The following is a 17,827-nucleotide window of genomic DNA, read 5'->3' as shown; positions in this document are numbered from 1 at the left end:
TATGAACAAAGATCCTCTTAAGAATCACTGGAAGCTATTTCTCGCGGATAAAAGAGAAGGAACAAAAGGCAGAATATAAACAATAGGAAATCACCATCAGCAGATCAAATGGGTTACACGGAGTAGTATCACTCCAACCTCACCTGACTTCTGTCTTTGTCCACCTTCTTAAAACACTTATTCAACGACAGATTATGCCTGACAGAGTTTTTCCATCCAGTGGGGGCATTTGCAAAATAAGGAAAGTGTTCCAAAATCCAGTTGTATATATCCTTTACAGGCAGCCGTTTGGTTGGAGAATCCTCAATGGCCATAAATATGAGGCAGCTAAAGGAGTAGGGTGGTTTGCAGTTGGGGTTTTGCTTGGCATCGTAGGGCATGTCAGCGTGAGCAGGAGACGGAGGGGTGTCATCATCAAGGTCTTGTACTGGGCTAACACTTCTTAAGACCGTGTCCCCGAAACTTTTCAGCAAGTTCTTGCTCTCATGTAACCAGTTCAAGTTGGTGAGCTCTTCATCCTCCATGGGACCTTTTTCCAACCGGAGGGCAGGTAAAGGAAAGTCTAAGTCCTCATCGTCGTGAAGTGTCTTTGATAAGTCTCTATCCCGGTAACACTGGCTCAATCCACTGGAAACACTAATTCCCGAGCTTTCTGGCTTCTTACCGGGAGGCATAACTGGACCCATTTAGACGGAGACTCCTGGTAATAAATCCAAATTTTAAAAAAAAGTGTTAGCTGGCATCACAACATTCTGGTAGCTTTTCCCCAGTCTACAATTTGGCCTTTTATGTATCCTACATTTAAAAAAAGAAGAAAAAAGAAGACAGACTCACATAACATAAACACACATCCGGGCTTGTTAAGCAGGAGGATTCAGAGGTTAGAGCAGAAATGAGATTTCAATTACTGGCATACAAATGAAGATGCTTCCTTTTTGCCTTCCTGCAAAGCTCTAAAGTGGAGAGAAAGGTCATCATATATTCTAGGTGTCCTTCTTAAGGCTGCAATCCTACATTACACTTACCTGAGGAGTAAGGGCTATTGGAATCAGTGGGACTTACTTCTGAGCAAGCATGCCTAGGCTTGGAGGACTGCAAATATCGCTGGTCATGTCACTCCTACTGCTTGTAATAAGCACAAAAAATTGAGAGCTTAAGACCAGTTGCTTCAGATTAAGTTCAGCTGTTTCACTTCCAGTACGAACACTGCCACATTATAATTATAGCCTCTCTGGCTCAGTGCGCAAGCAGGCAAAACTCCATGTTTACACACACACACACACACACACACACACACTTACACCCAAGTATTCATTCTCTGCAGCTACCAACTTTTTGCCTCCAAAACAGCAGGGCAGAAGGATTCTGCAGCATGGGTTAAGAATCAAGCTCCAGGGATCAAAGGGAGGGGGACAAGGAGACACAAAACGAGATTCCACCCCAGTGAAACAAATTTAAATGAAACAAGAGTGAGCGATGGATATGATAAGCATGACTTAGAAGAAAGCGTGAAGAATGACATCATACACCAATCAGTAGAGTTGCTATACTGAGCCCAGAGAATAATAATAAGCAAAAATAGACAAGGCTTTAGTGCATTTTAATTATCTCAAACCAGAGTATTAAACAAAACAAGCTGCAACACATATACAAAGAAGCTTGAATTAATGTAACACAAAAACATCCATACTCAAATCTTCATAGTTCTTTCTTTCCCAAAAGTCAACTTCCAAGTACACCTATAAGCATCAAGTCTGACTTCTGCGCTCAAGATTAAGCATCCACCTTACAATCCAAAGCGTATCAACCCAGAAGTAAGTCCTAATGAATTCAAGGGGGCTTACTCCCAGGTAAGTGGGGTTAGGACTGTAGCTCTCTAGGCCATCTTTCTACCATCAGCACCAATATGATCCACAACAGGCTACACTTCTACCAAAGGCCTAAGGCAAACCATTTGATTATTTAAGAAAGGAGTTGGTACCTGTTCTATTCTTTATTCATTTAAGAGCACAAAAACTTTTGTATGGTTGCAAAAGTTGTATGATGAAGCACGTTGAAAGTGTGCCTACTCTAGCACCAACTGCAATTGTTCTCATGAAATACATCATGCTACGTACACTGCATAAAGTTTTTAACAGGAAGTGTGGTATATAATTTTTATACAGGTCAGCAAACATATACTCTAAGAGGAAGGCGTTCTGCTTTAAAAGAAAAAGCATCTGAGAAGTGAAACTTGGCTCTTTAAAAAAAGAGAGTCAAACAAGTGTTTAGCAGAACCTCTAATTTAAAAACACTGCATTACACTTTTCAGAGAATAGTCCACCCAACACAATACTTTTCGATTGTGTTTTGATGCTGTCAAAGAGATGCTTTAAAACAAGGGAATGTTATAATTACATAAGAGGTAATTAGAGATGGGGAGGGCAGAGAAAGATTACCATGCAATAAAGAATGGATAAAATTGGACAATGACGTAGGTGAAAATTAAAAATCTTAGGGGGACAAGTTATTTAATATCAAACTCTGTAAAGCCAAGCTCAGCAAATGAAAACAAAAATGTAACTTATTAGGTTTTTTAAAAGTAGTTTAAAAATGCAAAAAGTTGGAAATTACATACCCCAGTTCCCCTCCCAATGTGGTGGAAAAGATTTTTATGCCCCAGAAATCACTTCCATATTCCTGTTGCTCTAGTAATATTTAAACTTTTCATTTGTACTTACCATTTAATGGGAAGTTATTTCAGAAAATGTTTCCCTTTAAATGAACCGAAGTACTCAAGTATTGAGGGGGTGGGAGAGGGATGCATAGAAAAATAAGCCCTAAATGATACCACACTTTGTGTGGGTCCCTAAGACATCATTTATACCCTCCTCCCCATTCACCACTTCCAGTTGGGAGTAGTGTAGCCAAATGAGTTCAGTACAAACAGAACGCATGTCCCATGAGCAAGCTTTTAAATAGGAAAATTGTATCATGGCTGACAACATAATTTAATTGCACTGTTGCTATGACGACATGCTGCTCTCTTTCAGTTTAATTTGCTTACTTGCCCGCGTTCTCCCAAAGGGCCATATCATACCACCAATTTTCACACAAAAACTAGTGACATATCTTTAAGAGACGGGTACAGGGGCTCCAAATCCTGCAGCTCTCAAGCATCAAGCTTAATTGCACGGCGGCGTGCAAGACTGACCAAAGTTAGTTAAAGCTGCAATCCTCAAATCACTTATCTTTAGTATAGCAGACACAGCGGAGGGAACTTCATCACATCTGCCACTTTAAAGCATGTGATGTTGGGGCAGCAACCCAAAGCAATGCATTACTAGGAGTGAATGCAACTGAACTCAATTTAGGATCACATTGTAAACGCCTTGGAGGTTCTACTAATAATAGTTTGTTAAAACAATGAATATGCTACCGGGAAACGTCACATTTGAACAAAACAAACCTGAAGCTGCATTAGGCCATACACATTTCAACAGCAACAACCTTGCTTTAGTCAGCTGGTTCTACATGTTTTAACTCCGCTGTAAACATTCTAAACATGTCGCCGTTTTGCAAACGCTGCAAAGGACGTGCAGGGTTTTGTTTTTAATATAAAGGAGGACAACCATTTCCAGGAGGGATTCAAAACTTCTTCTTTTTCCCCTTCACCTTGAAATCCAGGAGCCTCGCGTCACAATTCCATACGGAGGACATGGAAAAGTTCCCAGTACCGTGCGAGGACAGACAATCACGTAGCCTCTAAGTTACGTTAGAGGACAGAAATCCTAGCCCTGGATTTAAGAGTGTGTGGAGGGGGACTCAGAAACACATTAAAAAAAAAGATGTTTCCCAACCCCGGCCAATCTTTCCACCGTCAGACTCCAGCTCTCAGCCTCTTCTCTCCTGCACTTCATACTTCACACGAATCAGAGGAGGTGCTGCAGTTAAGCAAACATTTTTTAATCTGCTGCCAGTTAAGTAGCTCCATCAGATATGTCCACAGCTGCAGTGCTTAGGGGCAAGTCTAAAAGCAAACTTCATTGTTGTAGAAGAAAGGCACAATATCTCTTGCATTCTCGGCTGTAAAACTGACATGGCAGAATCAGACAAGAAGCGGGGAGTACGGGAATCAAGCCAGATCACTATTAGTGCTTCTCGGGACTGATATATACATTACAGGCCAGGCTCAAACAGATGTGTATCTTTTAAAAACATACAACGGGGTCGTCACTTTGAAGGGACTAAAAGGACAACCAGCCAGGGACAGTTTTTCTCGCTGCACTTTGCTACACTCCCTACTGTACAGTACTTGTCAAAAACATTTGAAGGGGAGAAAGAGCTCGCGGATTGGCCAGGATTCGAATCAATCAATGGCGTTGCTAGGAGACTGCAAAACTGCTCCTATAAAGTGCCATTTGCAGCAAACATACCTTCAATGCTGCTCAGATGTCATAAACCCCGTACTGCCCCCCATTACACCATAATAAATGCAAAAAAAAATTCCTCAAAACAAACTTACAAACTAACTTCAGGAACTAAATGGACTTTTTAAAATATATATGAGAAAAATTAAAAGAAAAATATGAAGACTGGCTTCCTCCACTGGAGAATAACGAGAGGATTTTAAAACAAGATAAATAAAGAACAACACTCCCCACCCCCGCCTTAAAAAAGAGTTGGGTAATAAATGCACTACAGAGGGATAAACCACTGTCAAGCCAATGGGCAAAAATAGCACACAAATGCTTTTAAAGGTTGGAGCATTCCTCGACTGGGCACAATTTTCCCCCTCCCTTCCTAACTTTCCATACAATGCCAACTCTATTCGCCAACAGTCTTCGGAAATCAGGCAGCTCCAGCAGCAACATTACATATTCGGGTTGTGGCTGCAACTCTCAGCTCGATCCGCTTCCTGCTTTCCTTCGCCCAACACACACGGGAGTTTCGGGGTGGAGGGGGAGTCGAAATTAAGACGACCAGCACGTTGCTTTTTCAGACCTCCCGAACTAACTGGCTGCCTTCTTGTGGGGCTGACCCACCTTCTCCTGCGTGCGTGTCTCTCCCTTCTCCCCACCCCCCCCCCCCTCAACCCACTCCGGCTTCTTCTTCTTGCCGATTTCATTGCAGAGAATCTTACGCAATCTTCCCAACAAGGGAACCATGAATTTTCAAAAAACAAAAATCCACACACAGAGCAAGACACACACAAAAAAACAAGCAGCAGCAGCAAGCACGCACCATTTTTTTTATATAAAATAATAAAAAATATAGATCAATCCCCAAACTTACCTGGGGCTTGGAAGAGCTCTAGATTTTTACTGCTGCCTTTTCCATGGTCATTATGCAAACTTTTCATCCGACTGAGCGAGGCATCGCTTCCTCCCCCAGCCTGGAGCCAACAATGTGGCCGAAGGGAGCGAGTGGGGGAGCGAGAGAGAGAGAAGGGGAGACAGGAGCCGTGGGGAGGGGGGAGCATGGGACCCTGCTGCAATTCTTCGCTTCGCCCTCCTACCTACCTACCCACCCCCCTAACCTACCTCTCCCCCCTCCCTGCCTGCCTTTCTGTCTGCCCGCCTGTCTACACTACTCCCGGTTGGAGTAGCGGTTTGGGTCAGAGCGAGCCGAAGAACGCCAAATTGTTTCCACTGCAAACAACAAAAAAAGGCAACACATGACCACGGGTGGGAGGGAGCGGGGAGAGAGAGAGAGACAGAGACAGAGAGAGAAACGTGGGCAGGGCCAGCCGAGACTAGCCGCCACAGCGGGAAGGAGGAGAGGGCTGGGCTAGGACCGGGGGAAGAGGAAGAGAGAGGAAGGTCCCTCGCCTTTAGTGCGCCGCGAGCGCAATTGCGCTGCAAGAGAAACGCAAGGAAAGGAAGCGCCGCGGCGCGCCCAGCTCGGGGGCGCACGCAGCCCTCGGCGGAGGTCGCCAAAGCAAAGGGCGCTCCATGCCCTGCTCCTCCTCCTCCTCCTCCTCCTCCTCGCCTGCCCCGACTGAGGCCTGTGATCCCCTCACAGGAAATTCTCAGGCTGCTTCTGCCTGCCTGCCGCCGCCGCCGCCGCCGCCTCTTTTGGCCTGCTTCCCCCGGCTCTCCTCTCCACCACTTGGAGAGTCCGAAACGTTGCACGAAGCCACCTCCTTCGCTTCTTCCGACTGGCTTTTCCGTTTCCCCTCCACCCTGCTTCCCACCAGCCTACGTGGTATGGGGATGAGCTTGAAAGTCACTTCAGGGAAAGGAGAGCGAGAGCGAGAGAGCGCGCGCCTGGGTGTGTGGTTTGTGTGTACGCGCGCACACACGCGTGAGCTTCACCCCTCTCGGAACAGGAAACCGGTCAATAGCTTTGTATTTCGAAACCCTTCAGCAAAAAGACAGCCGGCAGCAAGTTTCAAAGTCGGCTTCAACTTGGGGAGAAGACCACAGAGAAGAGAGTGTGTTTGTGTCTCTCTTGGGTCACATTAAGAGGAGCGGTGCTGGAGCAGCCCAAAGGCCTATCTACTTTAGTCCCACAGCAGCCCGCCAGAGGATGCCCTTTGGGACAGTGTTTCCCAACCTTGTGCCTCCAGCTGTTTTTGAACTACAACTCCCATCATCCCTGACTAGCAAGACCAGTGGCAAGGGATGATGGGAATTGTAGTCCAAAAACAGCTGGAGGCACAAGGTTGGGAAACACTGCTTTGGGAAACCTGCAACAGCCCCCTCCGACTCACAAGTGTAGAGACATCTTGACTGGTAGCCCCACTGAGTAAGCCACACTGAAAACTGGGAGATTGGCTTCTGAGTAAACTTGTGGAGATTGCAATGTCATTGTGCAGAAGCCTACATGGGATAGTGTCTTCATCAGATGTATGAAGGGTTCTCAGATGGCAGATTTTATGTATTTATAAGCAAGTGAGAGAGCTGTAAACAGAAGGGGGGAAAGGCCTGAAATGCAAAGAGATACTGTCTGTAAGCGTTCTGTTGCCAACTCGCAGTAAACAGTTAATCTTCAAGTGTTTCAGGCTGCAATCCACTTTCCCAGGAGTAAGCTCCATTGGATGTACTTCCAAGTAGACGTGGATAGGCTCGCAGTCTCTTTTATTTATATATTGTCTCCTCAAACACTCACTTTAAAAGACCAGCTAAAGAATGCAGCAGAAACAGTTGTGATTCTTTAAGGCTATTTCACTCCTCAACCCAAGGATTAATTTCCATCCTCGAAAAAAATGTATTTTATGGACTATAAAAGTACCTGTTTGCCACAATGTAAATGAATCAGGAAAGCTGAAACTCCCCAAAATGACCATACACCATGGAGGAGAACAAAGGACACACCACACACACACCAGTGCTGAAATTTTAGCAAAATACTCCATCCTGGGCATGTTTACGCCCAATGAAGTTCTCACCGAGTTCAGTGAGCTTTGCTCCCAAGTAAGCACATATAGGAACCAGATACAGTCATACCTCATGTTACGTTTGCTTCATGATATGTTTTTTCAGGTTGCGTTCTGCAGGGACCCAGAAGTACCGGAAAGGGTTACTTCCAGGTTTCGCAGCTCGCGCATGCGCAGATGCGCAAAATAACGTCACGCATGTGCAGAAGTGGCGAATCATGACCCACGCATGTGCAGACGCGGGCTGCGTTCTTTTCATGTTACGAACGGGCCTCCGGTATGGACCCCATTCGCAACCAGAGGTACCACTGTACTGTATACAGTGGTACCTCGGGTTACATACGCTTCAGGTTACAGACTCCGCTAACCCAGAAATAGTGTTTCAGGTTAAGAACTTTGCTTCAGGATGAGAACAGAAATCATGCTCTGGCGGCGCAGCGGCAGCAAGAGGCCCCATTAGCTAAAGTGGTGCTTCAGGTTAAGAACAGTTTCAGGTTAAGAACAGACCTCTGGAACGAATTAAGTATTTAACTCGAGATACCACTGTATCGCAGGGACGCAGGTGGCGCTGTGGGTTAAAGCCTCAGCGCCTAGGACTTGCCGATTGAAAGGTCGGCGGTTCGAATCCCTGCGGCGGGGTGCGCTCCCGCTGCTCGGTCCCAGCGCCTGCCAACCTAGCAGTTCGAAAGCACCTCCGGGTGCAAGTAGATAAATAGGGACCGCTTACCAGCGGGAAGGTAAACGGCGTTTCCGTGTGCGGCTCTGGCTCGCCAGAGCAGCGATGTCACGCTGCCCACGTGACCCGGAAGTGTCTCCAGACAGCGCTGGCCCCTGGCCTCTTAAGTGAGATGGGCGCACAACCCCAGAGTCTGTCAAGACTGGCCCGTACGGGCAGGGGTACCTTTACCTTTTACCTTTACCACTGTATCTGTGTATGTATTGAAGGTTAGAACATCTGACGCGGCAAGCACAACTAATTAAGCAGAGATGGTCCAAGATATATCAGCATCGGAAGCAGAAAATTTAAGCAATGCCCACCATGGTAGGAAAAACAACAGACAAAACAAGTATGACCTTGCAATGAAATGTTCCAGTGTGGGATGCTTCTGTTAGGATTCTAACAACTCCATTCCACCCCATGCCTGCTCTGCCTGGTCCCTTCCTCCCCGCCCAGCACTCAGCTTTCTGTACCTACAGAGCATGTTGTCCACATGACACCATTTGGAGGTTTCTCCCTTTAGGTTTCTCACTTTTTTCGGTTTTGGAAGGTGGGGTGGACAGCTGTGATCATTCCCAGTTACATTAACATCTTGGATTTCTCCACTGATGATACAGCTGTCTTCTGTCCCTGGGTACGTACAATGAAATAGCTCTTTCCCCCCTTTTTAGGGACAAAGACATAACTCTAACTTTGTTCCGGCCACTCCATTCTATTCTCCCTTCCCACTCAATTATCAGGTTCCTCTCTCCCCATGCCCTTCTCTCTGTCTTTTGTGCCACAGAGTTACTGTCAGGCTGTTTACTGGGGTCCCCCCCCCCCGACTTTTTTTCCTTAACTTGTGCATACTTGGGGTTACTTACTTTGTAGGTTCTGCCACTACTCTCTCGTGCATTGCTGCTGTGGGTTTAGTTACATAAGCACAGGAAGCCTCAAATTGGTATTAGTGTACAGGTTGGCAATTTGCTGCCCTTTAATAAGTATCCTGAAATTGGGCACGGGTCACCTGGCAAGTTGCCTTACTGTGGAGTGAGCCAAGCCCCAGCCTGAGGATGTCGTCTGTTTAACAAGTTTGTGGCATGCTCCATGGGGCTACAGCTATTTGTCAGTTTCAGCCCTGGCCTTCCTTGTTGACATGGATAGAAAGGATTACAAGTTGTGTAGGCACTTCTTATCCCTTTTCGCCTCCCACAGTATTCCGTGCCTGCTCAATTATGACTTGTGCAATATCTTAAAGTGTTGCAATTCTACAACAATTGGGTTCCGCAACAAGCTGCAGGATCAGTCTATGAGCATAAAAACAGCAGGCACTTAGGCTCTGGGTTTTTTATGGAAGTATTTTTCTCAGCAGCCTTTCCATGGCTGTTCAGAATCATCATCCAAGCCATCTAAGGTGAGGTTGAGATCTTCCTCCATCTTACCTCCCATGCGCATTTTAATCAAGCAAGCCTTTTCCCATCTCTCCCAGACTCTCCCCTCCTTGAGTCAACTGCTGATCCAGAAAAGGATCTAACAGCCTAATCTGCGCATTAACATTTCTTTCCATTCAGAGGCTAAAGCAATCAGGATGAATTCATCATGCATTTGACTAGCCCAGATTTCCCCAAACTTGCGCTACAAAACTAATGTTTCAATTATGAGTCCTAAATTTGAATGCCTCTTTCAGTGCTGCAGGACTTACCTTGCCTTTTTGTTTAACTGCATTTTTAGTCTTTCATTTGAATGCTGCGTTTTTAGGATTTAGTTGTAATTTTTAACTGGTTTTAATGTAAATTGCTTTGAGCTTCCCTTGTAAGAAAAGTGACATGATGATGATGTCGTGCCCTTGGCATTCAGGCCTGAATTTGGGTGGGATCTACCAAGTGTCTCTGGTCTAAGGCCATAAGAAACCAAGGCCTTTTATTCACATACAGTGGTACCTCGGGCTAAGTACTTAATTCGTTTTGGTGGTCCGTTCTTAACCTGAAACTGTTCTTAACCTGAAGCACCACTTTAGCTAATGGGGCCTCCTGCTGCTGCTGCGCCGCCGCCATGCGATTTCTGTTCTCGTCCTGAAGCAAAGTTCTTAACCTGAAGCACTATTTCTGGGTTAGCGGAGTCTGTAACCTGAAGCGTCTGTAACCTGAAGTGTCTGTAACCCAAGGTACCACTGTATAGGCATCTTAGGGTGTTTTAGAGCACAGTTTTGTTTTTTTTCAGGGTGCATTTCACAATTGTTCACATCAGCACTGCTTCATTAGTATCAGATTCATTTCTGTTTGTGTACACACCAGGGCAAGTTGACCAAACAGGGGCATCTTTACCTTATGCAAAGGTGTTCCACACTTGGGATAGAGACAAATTAGGAACAGCTTAAGGACTGCTGTGCGTAAGAAGCTGGATTGAGAATCAACAGATTGAAAAAGTAGCACTGCATAGCAAAGTACAGGATATATATGCATTTTGGATAACCTTGTGTAAACATGGATTAAACCCGGCGCTGTTAATGCAATGAGTGCACAGCAAATGAGAGTGTGAGCACAGCCCTCGTTGAATTTTATGGAAAGAGTTTGTTCAGTATGGGCAGGATCTAGCCAATGATAAAGCACTTTTGACTGTAATGTAATTTAATTCCATACATAATTTACTTGGAGTAAATTCAAATAGAACATAGTGGGACTAGCTTTTGAGCAAAATGCCTAAAATCAGGCTGCAATCCTAACTAAGCCTGTTTACCTGGGAGTAAGCCCCATTTAATTCAGTGGGACTTCTGAGTACTCATGGTTGAGATTGTAAGTTCCTATTTATTTTAATGAGAGGTATGTGACGGGGTGAGCTCCCGTTGTTCAGTCCCAGCTCCTGCCAACTAAGCAGTTTGAAAGCACGCCAAAAAGTGCAAGTAGATAAATAGGTACTGCTCCGGCGGGAAGGTAAACAGCGTTTCTGTGTGCTACTCTGGTGTCAGTGTTCCTTTGTGCCAGAAGCGGCTTAGTCATGCTGGCCACATGACCCAGAAAAACAAACGCCGGCTCTCTCGGCCTGTAAAGCAAGATGAGCGCCGCAACCCCAGAGTTGTCTGCGACTGGACTTCACTATTTAAGTTTTGAAATGTGCCCATATATTTAATGCCAGAAAAAGCAAACACCACTAATGAAAACTATTGCATGTCCTCACACACTACATGCTTCTTCAGACCGTATGCTACTCTGTACATGCTTTTGCTCAGATGGGTATAAATCTCCATGGACATACAACAGTACAAACCAAAGTAAAATAGAGCACGTATCTTCCTTGCATTCCTACCTGTCGCATACATACATGCAGAACTGATATTTCACGTTGAAGGATGTTTTATCAGAAAACGGTATTCTAGCCCCCCCCCCCCCCGCAGTTGCTAAAAACAATTCTAAAACCTCATTAACCACTCACATGTTCATAATAAATCTCAATAACTGAAACAAAACCCTTTTCCCTTTTGAATATCTTCTAATTAAAGATCTGGACAACAGATCCGGATTTTAGTAGGCCACAGAGAAAAATAAAATACCCTTTGCTAATGGAGTAATAGCAGCATTCTGATAGGCAGGAGCCTATGAACGACATAGCTTTATTATTGTATCCCTGTATCTTATAACTCCAGAACAGTGGCTGAAACTTTGTCCTGGATAATGTACAGCAGATTCCCACACTGCCCAAGGCAGCCCCCTGCGATTCTGCCAATCTTACTTCCTACTAGCAACAGGAATTAATAAATAAAACAATGGCCCTCAAAAAGCAAAATACCATTGTTCTTTTATCCTTGCTTGCCCTACAAGCATGTCTGTTTATCTAAAGCTAAAGCTGGACCTTGAATTCTTAAGTCAAATACCCCTTATCTCATGGCCATTTTGTTGTTTTTAAGACTGCAACCCAAGTTACCAAATGCTAACCCCACCCACAGAAATGTATACACTCGAAAGAGCTCCGAGAGCCCTTTCAGAGAGAGATAAGTAGGTAAATCAACAGAAGAGGAGACGTCCCTCTATTTGCCACTGATGTCAAAAGTCAAGTGTCTCAAAAAACATGTAGGTCAGTTTAATGACCACTGTTTTCAGTGGCAATAAACAGCGGCTCTTCTGGGGCATGATGGGCGGAGGAGGGGTGGGAGGGAGTACATACACACACTTTTAAATACATAGCTAGGAGAGGGGAAACTGGAATGGTCTTATTTATCCAAGAACCAGTTCTGTGCCATTTGATCTTAAAGGGGAAAACAGCCATTTGATTCTAAGGAGATCCATGGAGAGTTCTCTATAACCTAAATTAGAACACAAAAGGAAGAGTTATGAAGGATGACGCTATAAAATCAGTCTGACCAACTTTGTAGTTGTTATAGTGCAATGCTATGCATGTTTATTTAGTAGGCTAGCCTGCCCAGGTCATTGTGTATAGGACTACAATCTTAATTGTTGCAAGTGGTGATTAAATTACTACTTAGAATCACACCCAGGTTTGATTGGATGAGGCAATTACATTCCAAGTTTCCTGCCCCCGTTGCCAGCCCTTTCCCTCTTAAATATCAGGCAGTCTACAGGCACATAGACATATATACAGTACAAACGCTTTCTAAAAGACACATGCTCTTCACTCAGGGACATGTCTAATCTACCCTAAGGGTGCTTTCACACAATGACACTCGTGTCAGTTGTTGTAAATGCAGGACATAATACCAAGGATAATTTGATCGTAAAGCCTGCATTGGCTAATATACACAGTGTGGTGTAGTGGTTAAGAGCGGTGGACTCGTAATCTGGTGAACCGGGTTTGATTCCCTGCTCCTCCACATGCAGCTGCTGGGTGACCTTGGGCTAGTCACACTTATATAATAATAATAATTTATTATTTATACCCCACCCACCTGGCTGGGTTTCCCCAGCCACTCTTCTTTGAAGTCTCAGCCTCACACACCTCACAGAGTGTTTGTTGTGGGGGAGGAAGGGAAAGGAGATTGTGAGCTGCTTTGAGTAGTGATAAAGCGGGATATCAAATCCAAAATCCAATCCAAACCAAACAATTGCATTACAGAAAGTACATCAGTACTCACACCCTCCCTTCCTTACTCCCAATTTCCCGAAATGGGTCAGTGGGTGGAAAGCAGGAATCCGAAAATAAAGCAAGAGCAGCCTAGGCTTTTCCAGGCAGTCCGATTCCATACCCTCCAAATATCCCTATTTTCCAGGGAAAGTCCCAAAACTATGAAATCCAGCACTTGTCCTGAGCAGCGGTGGTGGCAGGGATGACTCTGAGGGAGCATCCCGTTGCCTCTCTGTGGCCTCCTCCCTTGGGCAGCTCTTAGCAGCTGCTGGAGAGCAGGCAAGAATGGGAAGAGGCTGCCTCTACCAGCTCTGGGTGATGCGCCACTCTGAGGTGCGGCAGAGGGCAGGGCTGCCCTGGGCAGGAAGAAAGGGGGAGCAGAACAGAGTGTAAGGAGTTTTGATCTGTTTGTTTGTTTTTTAAATGCTTTGTGCGTCTGTGTCTAATCTTGCTACTTTCTCAAAAAAAATTATTGGCGTGTGTTTTACTTTTTGTAAATCTACCAAAAATATAAGATAAAATCGGGATTAGGGGTCTTTCTCAGGACGGTGGAGGGTGTGTGTGCTTTGTCCTTTTGATGGAGTGGTGATGGCACTTGTCCTTCTGATAGAAAATGCTCTGTGAGGGGTGTAAAAAACTGGGGGTCGGGGAGATTGATAAATGTCCCTGTTTTCATCTGAGGAATGTTGGAGGGTAGATTCTGTGCAATAAACATGCCATTATAGCTTCTTCTTCTTCTTCTTCTTTGGTTCTTGCTGTGAGTTACCTAGCTATGTTCTCATACTGCTGCAGTGCAGGTGTTTCAGATGTCACATTTCCCTTGCACAAATGTAATAATACTTTTGCAAGGAAAATGCAATTATTCGCTTGCATAGCACAATCAGCATGACTGCCACAAGCACCTACTGGTTTTGAAGTGCATGTGCACTTGCAGCGCTATGAAGTAAAGAAAGTGACAAATGGCTTCTCCAGACATTATCCAGGTTACCTTGGCAGCAGGTTGACAAGCGAAATGAAATTGACAAGGCTGGTGTTTTGTCTCCACCTCAGCAAAGAATCTCGGCTAAGATGAAACCTGCAGAACCCCCATAAGACTTTACCTGGATTCATTGCACAGTTGGAGAGCAAATTCACACTATAAACTTAAATGGGTTTAATACATGTTGCTTTTCCCCCAGGAGACTAATTTTCCCCCCCACTCCCCATCCCTAGGATTCTTTCAGTGAAATCATTACAATTAAACTATAACTTCATAATGTAGAGCTGCATACCTAGAGACGGAGCCTAAGAGCATCTAGAGGGTCAGAGCTTCCTACTCCTCCTTTAGGGACGGAAATTAAGGCTGTGTACACATTACTGTTTACTCTGGCTCCAGTGCGGTCCTACTGCTGTTTCCCCCCCAATTCTTATACACACAACATTACCCAGGATGCAGAGCTACCCTGCAATTTCTTGTGAAATACTGTGGTTTGATGCACTTCCCCCCAAGCCGGCTTCAATCCGAGTTGAGATCAGTAGCAGAAAACGAACCAGACAAGTGGTACTGGGAAGACATCCTTTGTCCACCCCCCACCCCTGTCCACCCACTGGTGTGGACCAACAGCAGCCAGCGTGGAAGCACACCATGCATACAGCAACGTGTGACCTGAAATGGAGTGGGGGAGACCTCGCTGTGTTTTAAACTGGTATGTGTATATAATAGCAAACATGTTGCTTTGTCACTGCTTCCCTTGCCTTATGGAAAGCAAGCAGTACATTTCTTCTTCTTCAACGCATTAGAGACCAGCCATTCGCTTCCTTGCTGCTGTGCCAAAAGCCAAGAAGAAAATGGTTCATCGTCCACTAGCTGTGGTCTAAACCTCTTGGGCTTGCCGATCAGAAGGTCGGCGGTTCGAATCCCCGCAACGGGGTGAGCTCCTGTTGTTCGGTCCCTGCTCCTGCCCACCTAGCAGTTTGAAAGCACGTCAAGTGCAAGTAGAGAAATAGGTACTGCTCTGGCAGGAAGGTAAACGGCGTTTCCATGCACTGCTCTGGTTCACCAGAAGCGACTTAGTCATGCTGGCCACATGACCCGGAAGCTGTCTGTGGACAAACGCCAGCTCCCTTGGCCTATAGAGCGAGATGAGCGCCGCAACCCCAGAGTCGTCTGCGACTGGACCTAACGGTCAGGGGTCCCTTTACCTTTACTACTAGTGTAGCAGACCTCCGCAATTGAAATCCCCCATCACCCACAACCCTGAAAATCTGCTCCAGGAAGGCAGAGGACCCTCTGGAGCAGATTTTAAGAGTGCAGAGGGAGAGAAGAGGAAGAAGTCCTGTTCCTCATGTGTGTGTTGGATACAACCCAATGTGTTACAATTTTTTACCAGCCCTTCACTGTAACATCACAGGGTGGGCTACCACACTGTGAAACTTCAGTTATAAAACCATTTGTTATCTGAAGAATAGGACGGTTAAAGCAATTGCAAAGGTAATCCCATGCACTGTTAAAGGGAGATAATCCCACAGGCAGGAAGAATATATTTTCATACTCCATAGACATCAGCAGAGGAGAAGAATGTTACTCCCCCTCTGGAGCTCACTGTGTCCTAACGGAATAATCAGCAAGAGACACATAATACTGCTTACCTGTATAAAGCACTTGGATGTTCCCCAATGTCTTTTCCTGCAGCATGCCCAGTAGTGTGAAAACTGATAATAAATATCTGTAAATTGACCTGAAGAATCCATTTCCAGGCATTCAGGAAACTCATACAAACCAGACGCAGACTAATTTACTGACAGAAAGCTCATTTCTGAATAACTTTCTGGACAGATTAGTATATAATCAAGGTTATATAGTCACCCTACTGCTTCCCGTTAAGGACCATTCAAGTTATCACTTACACTTAAGCCATGATACAGGAAAATCTACAGAGATCTGAATTTACTGAGAAAATGAGCATCACAGCAAATCTTTTAACAAGTATACATGAGGTCAACAACAATCAGAGGGAGTAAATTATACGTCTGCAGCTTGTGTGTATTTTTTTAAAAGAAAAATGATTTTCACGTAACAAAATGCGCTGTAAAGTGTTTTTGTATAAAACAGTCTCCTTATAATAACTTGCTCTGATGGATGTTGCTATTCTAGTTACACGCACTTCCCAACTTATAATGAAACCTGTATACTTTGCCCTAAAATTATATACTTCTAGTTCACTGTCAGTAAACATTACAGACCTAATCAAGAATATATTGATTCATGAATGGTGGAGAAAAAACACACAAGTGGCTGCAGGATGGAAAGGGCAAGGAAGGAAAAGGAAGGGATAAAAAGATAAAAAGAAACCCAACCCCAAAAAAACCCAAAGCCACAGCAAAATGATTTAAGTTTATTGTCAAAACACAAAAGTTTGCCTACATACAGATTTAGCCAATAACCTGATAAAGAACGGGGGTGTTTTGTTTTTGTTTTAATTTTTGTTTTAATAATCTGGGACATCGTTCTGGAGGGACATCATTTAAGAACATAGGAAGCTGCCTTATATTGAGTCAGTCCATTGGTCCATCTAGCTTAATAGTGTCTACACTGACTGGCAGTGGCTCTCCAGGATTTCAGACAAGGATCTCTCCCAGCCCTACCTGGAGATGAAGTGGAGACCTTCTGCTTTCAAAGCAGATGCTCTACCAGTGAGCGGCAGAGATTTCCCCAAATTTGATTCAGGTAAACTGATAAACAAGATGAAGCTTTTGACAAAATATTCAGCATCAAGTACAGTGGTACCTCGGGATGCAAACGGGATCCGTTCCAGAGCCCCGTTCGCATCCAGAAGCAAGCATAACTAGCAACAGCATGTCTGCGCACGCACATGTCACTTTTCGCTGCTTCTGCGCATGACGTCATTTTGAGTGCGCATGCGCAAGCGGCAAAACCCGGAAGTAACACATTCCATTACTTCTGGGTTGCCGCAGAGTGCAACTTGAACGCGCTCAACATGAAGCATATTCAACCCGAGGTATGACTACTGTACAAGTCACTCGAAAGTCGCGTACATTTAACTTGTGAGCATTTGATAGTCCATGGGGTCACGAAGAGTTGGACACCACTAAACAACAAGAGGTGTGCCTCTGGCCAATCAATTGTTTCTGATGAACTGCTGGCAAATCAAAAGAGGTGCTACTGGACAATTATATATATATATATATATATATATATATATACACACACACACACACACACACACACACACACATTTCAAAGTGCCGCTAAAATGGATTAAAACTCTACAGACAAGGTGGGTTTTTTCCTTAGACTAGGAATATCTCTGCAGTATTCAGGTTATAAAATAAATTGGTGGCGGTAGGTTGTGGTTTTTTTAAATGAAGTTTGAGAACTTTAGTCCAGATCACAAAGTTCATACCAGGCTCTTTCCATGGTTAACTTGTGTTTAATTTATAATCTTAATACTAATGGGAGAATTAGCCCAGTTATAGTTCCCATGTAGATAAATCCTTAAGCTATAAAGGTCACAAAATACCACTTCCTTATACTTTCTACAGTTTTAATTCTTAAGTGGTCACTCCTTAATTGGTACAGATAGCTTCAGCAGTTTGTTGAATTCAACAACCACCCCATCCATCATTACATAAAGAATCTCTGCAGCTAGCCTTTTATGCTTTATTGGTTAGTTATACCCAATACCGCTGGTTATCAG

General features: G+C 44.5%; 1 protein-coding gene and 1 long non-coding RNA gene across 8 annotated transcripts in view; both read right to left on the bottom strand.

Moving 5' to 3' along the window:
* The window catches only part of FOXN3 (forkhead box N3), a 193,329-nt gene that overhangs the window by 137,746 nt on the left and 37,756 nt on the right, over window positions 1–17,827 (bottom strand). For 3 of the 7 annotated variants that reach the window (XM_079948859.1, XM_079948864.1, XM_079948865.1), the window contains exons 1-2: window positions 5,275–6,110; window positions 144–700 (exon numbers count right to left, since the gene is read on the bottom strand). In XM_079948859.1, the coding sequence (XP_079804985.1) occupies window positions 144–686 (543 nt within the window). In that variant the 5' untranslated portion in view covers window positions 687–700; window positions 5,275–6,110. The other 4 variants (XM_079948862.1, XM_079948860.1, XM_079948861.1 and 1 more) reach the window with 3 other exon arrangements.
* On the bottom strand, window positions 8,292–11,136 carry LOC307224349. The gene is made up of 3 exons (XR_013842476.1): window positions 10,226–11,136; window positions 8,552–9,974; window positions 8,292–8,507 (listed from the first exon to the last, which is right to left on the bottom strand). It is a non-coding gene; the product is annotated as an uncharacterized lncRNA (long non-coding RNA).

This window comes from Podarcis cretensis (assembly GCF_951804945.1).
Source record: "Podarcis cretensis genome assembly, chromosome: 1".
Classification (NCBI taxonomy): domain Eukaryota; kingdom Metazoa; phylum Chordata; class Lepidosauria; order Squamata; family Lacertidae; genus Podarcis; species Podarcis cretensis.
This window is presented reverse-complemented; position numbering and strand designations above follow the sequence as displayed.